General features: G+C 35.8%; 2 protein-coding genes across 2 annotated transcripts in view; one reads left to right on the plus strand and one right to left on the minus strand.

Annotated features, from left to right (window-relative positions):
- Positions 1 to 1,827: 1,827 nt before the first annotated feature.
- LOC144997875 (universal stress protein A-like protein) lies at positions 1,828 to 2,737 on the minus strand. The gene is made up of 4 exons (XM_078957736.1): positions 2,431 to 2,737; positions 2,223 to 2,326; positions 2,013 to 2,131; positions 1,828 to 1,909 (listed from the first exon to the last, which is right to left on the minus strand). The coding sequence occupies exons 1-4, from the start codon at positions 2,735 to 2,737 to the stop codon at positions 1,828 to 1,830; spliced, it is 612 nt and encodes a 203-aa protein (XP_078813862.1).
- A 10,411-nt stretch (positions 2,738 to 13,148) lies between these two features.
- Positions 13,149 to 16,684, plus strand: part of LOC145005878 (uncharacterized) — a 3,656-nt gene continuing 120 nt past the window's right edge. The window contains exons 1-8 of the mRNA XM_078964995.1: positions 13,149 to 13,287; positions 13,643 to 13,828; positions 13,952 to 14,076; positions 14,176 to 14,395; positions 14,846 to 15,085; positions 15,601 to 15,787; positions 16,010 to 16,058; positions 16,466 to 16,684. The exon at positions 16,466 to 16,684 is cut by the window's right edge and continues 120 nt beyond it. Coding sequence (XP_078821121.1) covers positions 13,149 to 13,287; positions 13,643 to 13,828; positions 13,952 to 14,076; positions 14,176 to 14,395; positions 14,846 to 15,085; positions 15,601 to 15,787; positions 16,010 to 16,058; positions 16,466 to 16,684 — 1,365 coding nt within the window. The remainder of the gene's footprint in view (positions 13,288 to 13,642; positions 13,829 to 13,951; positions 14,077 to 14,175; positions 14,396 to 14,845; positions 15,086 to 15,600; positions 15,788 to 16,009; positions 16,059 to 16,465) is intronic.

The following is a 16,684-nucleotide window of genomic DNA, read 5'->3' on the forward strand; positions in this document are numbered from 1 at the left end:
TTTAAAATCATTTTTCAATAAAAATAGCTTCTTAAAAATAAAATAAAAACGAACAAAAACTATGTTTTTATATATATTAAGGTAATGATTAGCATAGTTTAAAAAAAAACATCTTTATGTTTTATTGGATAACACATGTCTATTCATTTTTCATTTCCCCTGATACGGCGGAGTTTTTTACGGGAAAAATAAATAAGTGGTTGAAAATAATTCTCCATTCTCAACCTTTTTTATTTTTTCCATTGAACTTTTATATATATATATATATATATATATATATATATATATAGGTTCAGGTTCATTTAATATCATTCTAATTTTGTGAAACCCTGAGACCAAATCAAAAAATAATTTTAAAATGCAAAATAAATAGAAAAATTCAAAAATACTTTTTAAATATTATTTTCGGAAGTTGAATTAAATAAAAAAAAAATAAAAAAATAAAAAAAAATCCTGTTTTTTTGTTTTTAAAATACGTGAAATATTCTAATAGAATATTACACTAACATATTCTAAACAATTTAAAATAGAAAATAAATGGAAAAATCTAAAAATTCTTTTTTTAAATATTATTTTCAGAACTTGAATTAACTAAAAAAATAAAAATAAATAAAATAAATAAAAAAAATTCCATTTTTTTTTGAAAAAATAAGTGAAATATTTTAATAGAATATTACACTATACATATTCTAAAAAATAATTTTAAAATGCAAAATAAATGAAAAAATTCAAAAATTCATTTTTTAAATATTATTTTCGGAACTTTAATTAACTAAAAAAAATAAAAAAAATACATCTCACGGTCTCACGAAATTAAGCCGTCTCAAATGAACCTAACCCTATATATATATATATATATATATATATATATATATATATATATATATATATATATATATATAATTGAACACGAATTACACAATTCTATCTCCTAAAATCTACATCGTACTACAGTGTAAGAAATATTTTCAAACTTCTTATAATACAACTGCCATCTCAAAATTAAGGTGCTATTTTTTTTCTATAAAAACCTCTTCAAACTACTTATTGTTGTGCGGCACAGCACACGCGCAACACTTTCACTCTCGCAGCAGTTTGTTTTTTGAAAAACTTCAGACTACAAAACCTCTATGCGTGTGCTGCGTGACGCAACACTTGACTTCCCTCTTCTAACCTCTTCAGCTTTTATTTTTTCTAAGTGTTTTTAAAAAAAAAATTATATAACTTTTTTTTTAATTTTTTTTAAAACTTTGATTTTCTTAAATGTTTATTTAGGGATGTGATACAATTTATTTTTATAATTTTATGATTTTTTTAATTTTGTTTTACCGTTTTATTAATAATATTTTCAATTTCAGTTACTTTGAACGTGTGTAATTTTTTACGAAAAATAACGTTAGCAATACTTTTTTAATTTTTTTATTATTTTTTTTAATGTTTTTTAAAATTAATTTTTTTTCTAGAATAAAATTATTAGCTACTTTTACATTTTTTCTTATATTTTTTTGTTTTTTTTCTTTTTCTAAGTTTTATACTTTTGTTTTTTACATGTTCTTGTTATTATTATTTTAATGTTTTAAGACTACAATTATTAAATTTCTATTTTCAGTTTATAAAATTAATTTATTTAAATTTTAGTTTACTGCAGCAATCTGCAGACATACATGCTTCTTATTATATGTTGCAAGCCGTTTGTTCCTACTCTTTTGCTAGAAAGGATTGTAGATTCGAAAAAAAAAAAACAACACCAACCTTCTATACATATAGAATATACTGATACTGTTGGGTGAAAAAACAAGCTGTTAAAACAATCGATCGTATTTGTAGCTACTTGCGGGGAGGCTTCACTATCAGTATCGGGCAATTTGCATGGTGTGCACAAAAGTCGCTTATACTCCCTATCAAAGCTCTGCATGCATATATATAAATTAGTTAACCGTGCATCAGTCATTAACCAAAATATATATGTATATTAATTAACTGAATCAAGTAATTAATTTTGATCGAGTTACCTTTTGATAGCGCCGAGTCCACGGCTACCAACAACAAGAAGATCAAAATGCATTTCTTCTACAGCTTCACAAATCATCTGTTTCGGATTCCCTTCCAAAATTAAGGTTTCTGCTTTGATCTGATTAAACATATAGAATTATCCATTAGTTTATTGCAATCGATCTAATGATCGAAATTAATATACATCAATATACTAGTTGCTAAATTACCTTCGATTCTTTGCAAATTTGAAATGCGCGAGAGAGAAGTTCCGCAGCCTTTTCCCGTTGTGCTGCTCTCACAGATTCCACCATAGCGACGGATGTATACATTGCTGCATGTATAGAAACATCAAAGCGTATTTTTATTTTTGAAGGTTGTATTCTGATTAAGAGATAAAGCTGAAGTGGTAGAACGTAAATAACGAAAAGTACGGACATGGCTCTGCAGGGAACATGTAGCGCTCGAAAGGTTCCATGACATGAGCCACGGTGACCATCCCCTGTTCGGGATCAGGGATTGTTTCAACGGTGTCAGGAGTTACAGCTGCAGCGGCGACCGGAGTCTTGAAGAGGTGTTCGAGAGTCCATTTTAGAGCGTATAAACTGACATCGCTCTCGTCAACTGCTACCAGGACTCTCAGACTCTTCTTCCTTCTCTCCTCAGCCACTAGTGGTGGTGGTTGCTCTGCTGTATTCCGCCGTTGTCCGTCCTCACTTGTCTCGCCTGTTCTCTCCGCCTCCATTTTACGTTCGCTTTGATCGCATATGATTATGCGACAAATTAAAAGGGCGGGGGAGTTTTATCGTATACGATATGTATTGCGTACGTGGCAAACGATGGTACACGTGCCATTATTCTAGTCCACGTGGGCAGTTCTCACATATCACATGCATAATGGCCCGATACATGAAGATATTTTATCTTGTCAATTTGTAATATTTGGCCGGTTGTAAGAAGGGGCAAAGGTTCAGGTTTTATCGACAAATAATCCGAGAAGTAATATCAAAAGAAATCCAAAACAAACAAAGTCATAAATAATACCGACAGGCGGCAATTAACAAATTCAATTTTTATTATCTGTTTACCAAATCGGGACAATCAATTTGAGATTTCATTATCAACTAGGAAAGTGTCACCCCGGGGTTAGTCGGTATTATGAAAGTTTGTTTTTGTGATACTAATACACCAAATCTGATAGTAATACAAGGTGCCCAAGTTTTAAAGCAGCACCAGGTAACTTGAAACAGAATGAAATGCAGCTGCATCGAAGTACATGATCCAAAGAGAATATATATAAATCTTGGCATTAACAATAATTCAAATCTATACAATTGTGTTATTCTTTCCTGAAAACAATAGAACAATAAAATATGGATAGAACAACGATGATTAAACTTGCTTACATAAAATCTTTTAGGAACCCAATAACTGAAATCTTTGCTTCAACAATATGTTTATGATGCTTTTGAATCACTATTTTTTTTACTAAAAAATGGTATGTAGTGTCAGTTTGTACAAAAACTCTACACTTTTGCTGCCCGGATCCTTTCGTGGGCGCGCACGTTTAATTTATAACCAAAATCAATCATTAAGACGTGCCTTCTAAGAAAGTTGAAAGCATATCACTGATACCTGCCCAAAAATACATCGAAACAGGAGACAAAACTCAAATAGAAGGTCGAGTATGAAAGCACCATGATCACAACTTCTACCCATTGTTTCTTCACAAAATACTCGAGTCTTTGTGGCCTATTACAGCAAAAGAAATACAAACAAAACAATTAGGCAATAAAAAATTCATATAAGACATGATACGCTTAAAAAAATTCAAAATGTTTGCTTCTTTTTGACAGCTTGCAGACTCCACTTCAATGAGTTCAACCTTTTGAATATACTTATTTTTTAGCTTCATGATTTTGCCTCATCACCTTTCGTATTCTCCTATCCTATAAAAACATAACATGTCAACTCTTTAATTCATAATTATTTTAAAACATTAGTAAAATAAAGCACATGTCCTTTTTTGACAAAACTTCAATCGAAATTCCTAGATTACGTTTTATGACGAAAGGTGGCAGTGTTACGGGCTACTAGATTTGAGCATCTACCCTGAAAAAATAAAAAACATCCTTTTTTGGTCCTACACACAGGGTCCCAGATTTGAGCATCTAACATGAAAAAATAGCAATATACTTTCCGTGACTGTATTTATAATTATATTTTAGGTTCATTTTTTTGATAGTAAATATCATTATATGATTCTATACAATATCTAGTAGGGGCTGGTAAAAGGTAAATCAATAATTTCAAACATAAGACAATACATAATCGGATGTACTACTTGGGTAGATTTGTTAGATTGGAGAAGATGTAGTACATGCAAAATAGAAAGATTATCGAAATGCAAGTCGAAAGAAGTTTTTTTGTACAGTTAAAAGAGATCAAAAAATGTGCTTTACAATCCAAAGACAGTAAAAAGGATTATGTGAGATCTCGTTTAAGTAATTTTCTAGAAAGTTAGATGCTATAAGATGTTTTTTAAATCCAAAAATGTCAGAAAAAATGATTTTTTTTACAAAAAAAAAAAAAAAGTTAAAGAAAATTGCTTTTTACAGGTAAAAAATAATAATAATGACGTCTTTTATTCCAAAGAAGTCAAAAAGGTTTTTTTAAGTAAAAAAAGTTCAAAAAAAATTGTAACAGTCTTAAAATATTTAAAAAAAATGTAGAATTCTTATATTGGAATGTATAATGCTTATATTGGGATAAGGTTTACCAAAAAGGCAAAATACAATGGTGTGTGATGACGGTTATGCAAAAAGTGAAAGTAGAATGCTATATTTGGGTATATTGTCCAAGAAGTTTACTTGTTTTTGTAACCCACAATATAAAAATGATTCAAGGTACACAAATTACAATACATATCCAAGGAGATTCACTTATAGTTACAATTAAAAGGGATTTTGTAATGTTTTTTTGACTTGATGCATTCTACTTATCTTTCTTCTCTCCTTTGTCTTTTGACATCACCACATTTTAAAAAAGAAACTAACAGTTCAAGTTGCATTCATCAATCAAATCCATTGCAAAAATCTACAAAAAAAAAGGTACCAAAAAAAAAAATTCAATACCAAATCAACAATCAATCTAAAAGAGATGTAATACTCCAATTCAATAGTTCACTCCTACGTGAGGATTCTCTTATATCATTTACCTTAAGTCAAACGAATCACATCATTTACCTTAAGTCAATAAATTAAATAACTACTTACAACTTACAACTTACAAGTAAAGCATATCATTTACCTTAAGTCAAACGAATCACATCTTACATACCAGATCTGCATCATGTTTCAAACTACTCATATGAAATAGGTTTGACTTGTTCGCACAAAAACGATTCTTTTGGTACGCGAGGGTAGCTAGAATTCACAATTTTGGTCCCTGTTGTATAATGATTTCACTATCAACCGGGACAAAAATGTTGCAAAAAGCTCAAAGAATGAAGTATTAATGCGACATGATTGAAGACAATAATAAGAATGAAATAACACACTTATGAAACTCAGTAACAGACGTATGGGGTTCCTTTTTGTTTTTGCTCCGGTGCACGCTACTTTATGGGGTAAACGGGTAAGAATACCTTCATAATTTGTACCCTTTATTACACCAATGATGTCAATCATTTCATCATTTTGGAAAACTGTAACGACCCAATTTTTACGTCCAAAAATTTCGTTTTAAAATATTACTTTAGAAAACATTAATAAATAAAAACATTGTTTGATCACACCATAACACAACGTAAACCATGTTTTAAAAGTCAAATCATACATCCCATCAAAATATCAGAGTACAATCCCAGTGAATCTCGTAAATGCGAAAACCAGAGTGTGTGCATGATGTGCCGCTACCGCGCCGGCTCCTTCCCCTTCGGTGAAGAGGTACCTGAAAACAAACTGTAAAACGTAAGCACAAAGCTTAGTGAGTTCCCCCACTGTACCACATACCACATAATCACATAACATACATAAATTTGTCAGGCATATCTGGGTGCCCGACCTACCCCTTCGGTCCTCTCGACCGGATACTGCCTAGCATATTTGGGTGCTGGCCTCCCCTTCGGTCCTTTCGACCGGATACTGCCTAGCATATTTGGGTGCTGGCCTCCCCTTCGGTCCTTTCGACCGGATACTGGGGACTATTTCACCCCTACTACTACCACATAACACATATATCACATAGTCTAGCAACCCTAGATGAATATCACAAAGACAATCATCTAATCACACATCTCCTACTGGTGGGCCGACATTGTGGCCTTAGACCCACCGCTACTGGAAGGTAACTCACCTCAAAGTAGCTGCTGAACTGATCGGGAACTAACTGACTGCTGCTGCTCCGGAAATCCTCCGGCTGCAATTCCCACAACATACTAAATCAAACACTGCTAACTGTCCTTTGGGTAAAATGACCATTTTACCCCTGGTCTAGCTCTAATTCAAAGTCCGAGTCATCTTTCCGTTGACCCGACTCGCCGAGTTGGCTCTCCAACTCGTCGAGTCCCTATCAGACGATTGTCCTGAGTCCCTATTTCTACTCGTCGAGTTAGGCTATGACTCAACGAGTTCATCTTCTAAACTGACATTCAACCCCTTCATCCTACTCGCCGAGTTGTATGAACAACTCGTCGAGTTCATCTTCATCCGAAGAACACTTATGCTAAGACTCGCCGAGTTGTATGAACAACTCGCCGAGTCTGTTCTTGATCTATGAAGATTGCCTTGGACTCGCCGAGTCAGGGCATTGACTCGCCGAGTCCTAACATGGGTGAGTTCAGCTTCCAACTCACCGAGTCACCCCCTGTGACTCACGGCTCAAACTCGATACATCATAAAGGGACCAATTCGGTGACTCGCGACCAGACTTGCCGAGTCACATATACGACTCGCCGAGTCGCCGCCATGCATCCATCAAATACACCGATTTGCTCGATTCTAGTCCATGTCATTCACAGATCTAGGCTTCTAGGACACACATCACACGTAAAGTTTCCAACTTTACGTGTAGATATTCACCAATATGGATTTTAAGGCTCAAAGTTCACCAAAAGAGGTAGATTTAGGGCTTTCATGCAATATGACCCCAAAAAGGCATTAGATCCAAGCTCCAGGGACTAAATCATGCCTAGATCTAAAGGCTATCAACTTATTACAGCCCACAAAGCACAAACAAGCTTGGGGAAAAGCTCAAGAAAGACTTCTATGAAGCTAAAAGAGATTACAAGCTTGAAAACTGAGGGGAAACGAGCTATACCTCAAGGAAAACGTTGAGATGACACAAAGATGTTTGGCCTCCTTCTCCTCTTCTTGATATACTCTTCTTTCTCCTCAAAATCTTCAAGAACACTCCAAAACCCTTCAATCTCTCAAGGAAATAAGGGTATAAACGATGTTGGGAGCTCTGGGGGTGAATGGGGGCGAGTTTGGGGCGGAAATGAGGGTTTAAATAGGGTGCAAACCCTTGAAATTTAGGGTTTCATCCAACAGCGGTGACTCGCCGAGTCCAGGATATGGACTCGCCGAGTCGCCAACTTAAACGTGTCCTGAGTCTCGTCCCTACTCGGCGAGTCGGACCTATGACTCGCCGAGTCCAAGGCTAAAATGGGAAATACTCAAATAAGATTTACATACCGGGAACCAGGTGCTACAAAAACAACATCAATTTGTATTTGATTTCAAAAAGCCCGCCTTTTGGGCAATTGTTCATCCATATAATCTTATTCTTCAATCCCTATGCGTGTGGGTTTCTCTCCCAATTTCAATATGAGAGCATTGTTGAGAAATCTTAAACAAAAGTTTATGTACAAACCAAACCAGAAAACATCAAAGAAAACAGAGCTGATAATCACAATTCAGAACAGCAGTGGGTATAGTAAGGTTCGGGAAGTATTTGAGTCGAAGGTTCTAGGTTGAGGTTTGGCGAAAGCGCTTATGTATCAAGAACGAACAGATATAAAATAAAAGGAAGAAAGTTTACTGGTTCCAGAGGTTTTGTGAGAAAAATAAAGGCGCAAAAGATTTTAGGGTTACCATCTTAACTTCTCATGAATTCATCTGAAGTAGTTCAATCGGAGGAAGACGCCAATGAGAAGCGGCGGAGAGAAGCGTGACAAGCCGGAATGATGTGGTCATTGTCGACTCGCCGGTCGGAGACAGCTGGTGTGCGGATTAGGGTGACAGAGAGAGACGGAGAGGAGAGGAAAGGGAGGGAGGGAGAAGTGGAGAAGGAGAAAGAGTGAACCGACTGAGAAATGAAGGTCGAGAAATGGATTAAAGTTATCGGGTAGCCGACTCAAATTGAAGCTGTCGTCATTGACCAGCTGACGATCCGTTGACCACCAAAAAGGGGTTAGGGACCAAATTGTAAATATTAAAACCTCTGTGGCCAAAATCTGAAAACCTATAGTATACTTATATAAGGCTCCCCACAATTCATGTTATATATAATTTGATTGTGAGAACGTATTAGATAACGAGAAGGGTAGTTTAGTAATTTTACAATATAAGGGTAATTTTGTAAGACAAGTAAAGTTAGTTTCATATATAGATGGGATATATAACAAATCTAAGTAATGAAGAGTATTTTTCCTCTTTCCATTTTCTTCTTCATGTAATATGGTATCACAGCAGAACACAAACTCAAATTCCGTTTGGTTCTTGAAGCTTGCTCGCTGATCTGAATTTTGTTATTGATTCTTCATCAGTGATCGTCTTAGATTTTGTTTCTACTCTTTCTTAATCATTTCGATTTTATCAGAAGAATCTCAGATCATCGCTTTTGATTCAATGCCGTCAAATAATGGAAATTTTGGATCGAATCCAAATTCTAGTTCTAATTCGTCTTGTTCCACATTATCCACGATCGGTGATCGTCTACATCCATATTATCTCCATCATTCCAACAATCCAGGCTGTGTTTTGGTTTCTCAACCATTAATAGGTGAAAATTATCCTTCTTGGAGTCAAGCTACTTATCTGTTAAGAACACAGTTGGTTTTATTGATGGCTCACTTTCTAAACCGAGTTCTTCCGATTTTGCGATGTATAATTCATAGATGCATAACAATAATTTAGTCATATCATGGATTCTCAATTTTGTTTCAAAGGAGATATTTGCTAGTATCATGTTTGTAGAAATTACTTTTAACATTTGGAATGATCTTAAGGATCGTTTTCAACAAAGCAATGGACCTTGTGTTTTTTAGATCCGGAGAGAAATTACAAATCTCACTCAAAATCAAGATTCGATTAGTGTTTATTTCACTAAACTTAAGTCTCTATCAAAAGGATTGCCCAATTATCGATCTCATTGTTCATGCAGCAAATGTGAATGTGAAGGAGTAAAGAAAATTGAAGATTGCTTCAAAACAGAGCATGTGATGAATTTTCTTAATGGGATTAAATGATTCGTTTTCTGAAACTAGGGTACAAATTCTATTGATGAATCCATTATCATCTATCAATTGTGTGTTTTCATTGGTGGCTCAAGACGAAAAACAGAAGTCAATCTCCAGTAATATTCAAGATAACAATTCGATGACACTTATGATGAGTTTTGATGCAAAATATAAGTTTGTTTTTCTCAAAAAACCGGCAATGGAAGTCTTTAAAATAACATGTAACATCCCAAAAATACGGTCCAAAAATTTTGTTTTTAATTATTAATAAAACCATAATTATCAAATCATCACATAAAAATCATAAGTCATTATATCTCAAAACATCATAAACATATGTCAAACATATCAGAGTAAAAACGTCCCATGCTAAAGTCATGGTGCGTGCACTGCAGTCATCCCGAGCTCTCTTCCCTTTGCTACCGGAAGTACCTGAAACCAAAACTGAAAATTGTAAGCACGAAACTTAGTAAGTCTCTCCAAACTACCAGATACCATTGTTAGGTGCATTTCATGAACCCATTTTGTAGTTTTATTTTAAAAAAGTGCATTGCATATAGGCTTAAACTCATGCATGTTGCATGTTTTTCGGGATTTTTCATGAAGCAATTTCATTCACACATTTTTGTGATATTTCAGGGACTTTTGGAGGTGGGATCTTACTTGAGTAGATGAATAAGAGATGTAGATGAAGTTTTGGGTCTTGCGGAGCACCGAGGAGAAAGATATCAAATAAATGAAGATTTTGGCTCTTCAGAGATTTACACGGCCATGTAAATGGAAGCCTTATGTTTACATGGGTCGTGTACACGTAGACTTCTGAGCATTGTACTTTGAAGGTCTGACCAAATTGCGCATTTTACTTTTGTATTTACACAGATCGTGTAAATGGTAATGTTAATTTACATGGGTCGTGTAAACGTGATCACGGGTTTAAAGCAGTTTTTCTTCTTTCTAAAAAGGTGTAACCGGTTCCATTAGAAGTTAAGTCGATTTTGAGAGTTTTGGAGGCGATTTTCTGGAGGATTTGGAGGACAATTAATACTTGGAAACATTTGGGTTTCATTTGGATTTCAATTTGTAAGACTTTAACTTTAATTTCTAGATTTGTGTTTTGTTCTAGTCATATGTGGCTAGAACACTAGACTCTCTAACTTCATGTATTGTCTATTGCATGTGACTTGATGTTTGTTTTTAAATGTTATCTAGTGAATTTGATTTTGTTTTAATTGAAAGTTTGATTTAAATTCTAGTTCTTTTTGACCAATTGAGTTAGGGTTAAATCATTCAAGTTATCTATTATGCAAAATCTATAATTGTTTTGTAAAATGGAAAAGTGACAAGCACTAAATCGAACTATTTACAAAGATTCTAGTGTAAATCAAATTCACACATTCTTACACTCCCGAGCTTATGAGGAGTATTGAATGTTATTGGTAAAGTTCACACAAAGCATAATGCAGTCCTTCCACCTAACTTTAAGAGCTTGTTTAGATTAGATTGGTTAGATTAGAATTAATCAAAGAGCTTATTTTGATTGATTTAAATGGTGAATGAAAATTGCTAGAGCTTGTTGGAATTTTCAAGTGCCAACTTAGATACAATTAAACAAATATCATTTCATAGTTTGAATCACATTGCTAATTAGTCTTGCATAGAATTGGAGTATTTACAAACCTTGAATTCATTTCACTTAATCAATTACTTACTTATTATTTCAGTTCTTTATTTGAATCATTGCATTTAAATCCCCCTCTTTTGTGATCACATTTGTACCTTACGTAAAAAGATATAATCTTTTGTCCCGTGTCTCTGTGGATCGACCCTACTTACATTGTATTACATTTTTAGTGCAAAGTAATAGTGTTCTTGGAGTCATTTTGTGCCCCTTTATTTGTTGGGTTTAACACACCTAACAAATTGGTGTCGTTGTCGGGGACACGGTGTTTCTAATTGTTTATGCATGGATCTTTTGGTACAGGTACACCACTGCCAATTGATTCAGAGATAGAGAAAACTTCAAAAAAGTTAAGGAATCAAGTCAAGCTTCGTAAGAAGCAACCGAGCTCCGGGACTTCTTCATCAGCTAACCCTCCAGTCATTAACATTTGGGAGGACATACCCCTCTCAAGTGTATCCACATCCGAAACAGAAAGCCTCTCACTCTCACCACAACCATCCTCACCTAAAAATACCACTCCACCATCTTCACCCACTTAGAACATTCCAAATACTACATCCACAGAAACTTCAACTACTACTCACACAATGCGAGCCAACCATGGAGGGAATCCACCTCCAAATCCACCACCCGAGCAAACCCTTCGTCAATGGTCGAGACAAGAAGTTACACAACAACCTCTTTGTATCACATATCCAGCAGCCACAAATCTTGAACTTAAATCCGGACTCATCCACCTACTCCCTACCTTTAGATGCTTGGAAAATGAAGATGCCCACAAGTTTCTGAAAGAATTACATGTTGTGTGTGTGGGCATGAAGCCACACAATGTCACGGAGGATCAAATCAAGCTTAGGGCATTCCCCTTCATGTTGCAAGATGCAGTAAAAGATTGGCTCTATGACCTCCCACCGGGGACGATTACTACTAGGGCAGATCTTACACGACTCTTTTTGGACAAATACTTTCCGGAGATGAAAGCTTCATCCGTACAGAGGGAAAACATTGGAATCAAACATCACAAAAGAGAAGTCTTTCACACATATTGAGAGAGATTCAAGAAACTTTGTGTCCGATGTCCAAAACACGGAATCACCAAATACCAGCTACTGTGATACTTCATTGAAGGCATGACTCTAATGGAAAGAAGGCTTCTTAATGCCTCCAGTGATGGATCTCTACCCGAAAATACTACCACCGAAATCTGCAATTTAATCAAAAACATGGATGAAGATTCTAAACATTCAATTCATGATGAAAAATGGTACACGGATGCACCCTGAGGTTTAAAGGAGGTCCAAACTCCTCAAACTGAAGCTCAATTGTACGAGCTTACAAAAGTTGTAATGATGTTGGCTAAAGACAAGGGTGTGCAGCCTACACCCTGCCCTTGCAGTATTTGTACTCAAGTGGGGCACCCAAGTGACATGTGCCCTCAACTTCAAGATGAGGATTATGAAGAAGCAAATGCTTTGGGAGGGTATTCTAGGTCAAATCAGAGAGGATATGAGTAGCCACAGGGTGATAAAAGAGGAATAATAATTAAAGTTGGGGAGGAAATCAACATGGAGGTAATCAATAAAGACCACCATTTCCTCAACATCAACACATGCCACCCTTTCAACCTTAAAATTTCCAGCCTAGGCCACCACCACAACAACCTCTATAGGCGGGTTCATCAAGTATGTCATTGGAGGATATTGTAAAAAGCCTTGCTAATAGCACTCAAAGCTTCCAACAAGAAACCAAGGCTATCATAAAAAGCTTGGAGCAACAGGTGTCACAACTTGCTCAATCCATGAGTAGAATGGAATCACAAGGCAAGCTACCATCCCAAACCGAGAAGAACCTGAAACATAATGCATGTGTCATTACTTGAAAAGGGGGAAAAAGCTATGAAGGCCAAAGTATTCTGGATGAAGAGGAGGAAGAGAAGGAGATCGAGGTAAAAGAAGTTATCAAAGAAGAAGAAAGGAAAATAATTCAAAGTCAAAGAATCCAATAGATACTAAAATGAAAGTAACTCCAGCGCCATTTCCTTCAAGATTAACAAGTACAAAGAGAGAACAGGAAGATGATGAGATCATGGCAATGTTTCGAAAGGTTGAAATCAATATCCCTCTTTTAGATGCAATTACACAGATTCCTAGATGTGCTAAGTTCCTTAAGGAACTTTGCACATCTAAGAAAAAGCTTAAAGGAAATTAAATTGTGAAAGTTGGGGAAAACGTTTCAGCCGTGTTACAAAAACGGCTACCAAAAAAATGTAAGGATCCGGGTGTGTTCACGGTTCCTTGTAAAATGTGTAACCTTTTTGTGCCACGTGCCATGATTGATGTTGGAGCATCAATTAATGTTTTACCTTATTCAAGTTAGAAAACAGTGGGGATTAGACCTCTAACCGAAACCGGAGTCATAATTCAACTTGTCGATCGATCTTTGGTACACCCAAAAATGTGTATTGGAGGACATATTAGTGCATCTCAATGAACTTGTATTTCCTGCAGATTTTTATGTGCTTGATATGGGAGATGAAGACCAAACCTCAAGTTCCATACTTTTAGGTATACCATTTTTAAAAATAGCAAGAACAAAAATTGATGTCTACAATGGTACATTCTCTATGGAAATTGATGGGGAACTCATTAGCTTCAATATCTATGAAGCAATGACGTATCCAACTGATGTTCATTGTATAAATTTTTATGATATGATCAAACCTTTGACTAAAAAGTGTTTTAACTTGACTAACCATGATTCTTTGGAGTTAGTTTTGAACAAAAAATTTGACAACAATTTAGTCAATAAAATTGCAGCAAATTTCAAGCTTGATGAGGAATTACTAGAGATTGTGGAGTTCATGGAAGAGAGGAAGAAAATGAGTTATGATAATACGAAGTTGAAATTGCCCATTTCTAACACAAAACTTCTTCCTTCTGTTGTGCATGCACCAAAGTTAGAATTGAAGACTCTTCCCGAGCATTTGAAGTATGAGTATCTTTGAGAAAAAGAGACATTGTCTGTTATTATCTCCAATAAGTTGTCCAAAGAAGAAGAAAATAAGTTGGTGAATTTGTTAAAAGAGTATAAGAGGGCTATTGGGTGGACGATTGCTGACATAAAGGGGTTAACTCCTTCCTTATGTATGCATAAGATTCTCATGGAGGAAGAATTCAAACCAACCAGACATGCACAAAGAAGATTGAATCCCCCAATAATGGAGGTAGTAAATAAAGAAATCATGAAGCTTTTGGATGCAGGTATGATTTACCCTATCTTTTATAGCAAATAGGTGAGCCCCATTTAGGTAGTCCCGAAAAACGGTTGGGGTCACAATTGTCAAAAATGTTGAGGGGGAATTGGTGCCAACCCATGTGCAAAATGGGTGGCGAGTTTCTATTGACTATAGGAAGTTGAATGCTTCAACAGGAAAGGACCCTTTCCCCTACCATTTATTGGCCAAATGTTAGAGAGATTGGAAGGTAAATCCCACTATTTTTGTTTAGATGGTTTCACATGATTTCATCAATTTCCGGTAGCCCCGAAAGATCAAGAGAAAACCACCTTCACTTGTCCCTTTGACACATTTGCTTATAGGCGTATGCCTTTCGGTTTATGCAATGCACCTGCAATATTTCAGAGATGCATGGTGAACATTTTTTCTAAATATGTTGAAAACATCATCGAAGTTTTCATGGATGATTTCACAGTTTATGGAAACTCCTTTGATGAATGTTTGAGTAATTTAACAAAAATTCTGGAAAGGTTCATTGACACAGATCTTGTGCTTAACTATGAAAAATATCATTTCATGGTGGACAAAGGATTGATTTTAGGTCATCTAGTGTCCCAAAAAGGCTTGGAAGTTGACAAAGCCATGATTAACATCATCAAAAGTCTCCCTTACCCGACAAATGTTCGAGAAGTTAGTTCGTTTCTTGGCCATGCAGGTTTCTATCGGTGGTTCATAAAAGATTTCTCAAAGATTAGAGTGTCGATGTGTCAACTACTCCAAAAAGATGTCGAGTTTGAGTTTACTTAACCATGCAAAGATGCTTTTGATCATTTGAAAGTTTTTCTCACTTCCGCTCCAATCATCTAACCACCTATTTGGGATCTCCAGTTTGAGATTATGTGTGACGTGAGCAATAATGCGGTTGGGGCGGTGTTGGGACAAAAAGTGAACCGAGCTCATCATGTCATGTATTATGCATCCAAGACTTTGGATAGTGCTCAAACCAACTATAGCGCAACAGATAAGGAGTTGTTAGCAATTGTCTTTGCATTAAAGAAATTCTGACAGTAACTCCTCGGGACCAAAATGCTCATCTATTCGGATCATGCAGCTATAAAGCCTTTACTACTCAAGAAAGATTCGAAGCCGAGGTTAATACGGTGGATGTTGATTCTGCAAGAGTTTGATATAGAAATCAAAGATAAGGTGGGAAATAGAATTTGGTCACAGATCATCTCAGTCGTATTGTGCCACCTGAAGACACCACACCAATCCGTGACACATTATCAGATGATCATTTGTTACTTATCAAGGAAGATCCATGGTATGCGGACATTGTCAATTATTTGGTCACAAGTCAGTTTCCCCCGGAATCCACACGTTGGCAAAAGAATAAAATCAAGAAGGAGGTGAAAAAGTATGTATGGGATGAACCATATTTTTGGAATATAGTGCAAACCAAATGATCCGAAGATGTGTTGAGAAAAAAAAGAGGTACAATCAATCCTTAAATTTTGTCATACCTATGCTTGTAGAGATCATTTTGGACCCCAAATGACAGCTAGAAAAGTTCTAGAAAGCGGATTTTATTGGCTCACCATTTTTCATGATTCTATGTGCTATGTGCACATTGTGATAGGTGCCAAAAATTCGGGTCTAAGAATCTAATGCCCCTCACCCCCATCTCGGTATGCGAGATATTTGATGTGTGAGGTATTAACTTTATGGGACCATTTCGCCCTATTTTGGTTGTACATATATTCTGTTGGTGGTGGACTATGTGTCCAAATGGGCGGAGGCCAAGGCCACCCGTACTAATGATTCCAAAGTTGTTGTGGATTACCTAAAAGCACAAATTTTCTCCCGATTTGGCACTCCAAAAGCTTTGATAAGTGATCGTGGGACTCATTTTTGCAACCGAATGTTTGAAGCCGTTTTGAAAAAGTATGGGGTGACTCATAAAGTCTCAACATCATATCATCCCTAAACCAATGGGCAAGCAGAGGGTTCCAATTAACAAATCAAAGGAATTTTGGAGAAAACAGTCAATCTAACCCGTAAGGTTCGAAGTATAAGTTTGGATGATGCCTTATAGGCATACCACATTGCTTTCAAAACCCCCATTGGTATGTCCCCATACCGGCTAGTGTTTAGGAAACCATGTCGCCTTCCGGTTGAACTTGAACACAAAGCCTTTTGGGCTGTGAAGAAATTCAATTTGAATGAAGATGAAGCAGGCAACAAAAGGAAGTTGGACATTCAAGAATTGAAAGAGATCAGAAATGATGCTTATGAAAGTGCAATGATCTACAAA

This window comes from Lactuca saligna, chromosome 1 (genome assembly GCF_052625555.1).
Source record: "Lactuca saligna cultivar CGN05327 chromosome 1, ASM5262555v1, whole genome shotgun sequence".
Taxonomy (NCBI): Eukaryota; Viridiplantae; Streptophyta; class Magnoliopsida; order Asterales; family Asteraceae; genus Lactuca; species Lactuca saligna.

What these genes read in the sequence shown, in the direction of transcription:
- LOC144997875 (XM_078957736.1), bottom strand. Translation starts at nt 2,737, where the DNA reads ATGGAGGCGGAGAGAACAGGCGAGACAAGTGAGGACGGACAACGGCGG. An exon ending in CATGTTCCCTGCAGAGCCAT is followed by an intron (nt 2,327 to 2,430) that starts GTCCGTACTTTT and finishes CTATACATGCAG; the next exon opens with CAATGTATACATCCGTCGCT. An exon ending in AAATTTGCAAAGAATCGAAG is followed by an intron (nt 2,132 to 2,222) that starts GTAATTTAGCAA and finishes ATGTTTAATCAG; the next exon opens with ATCAAAGCAGAAACCTTAAT.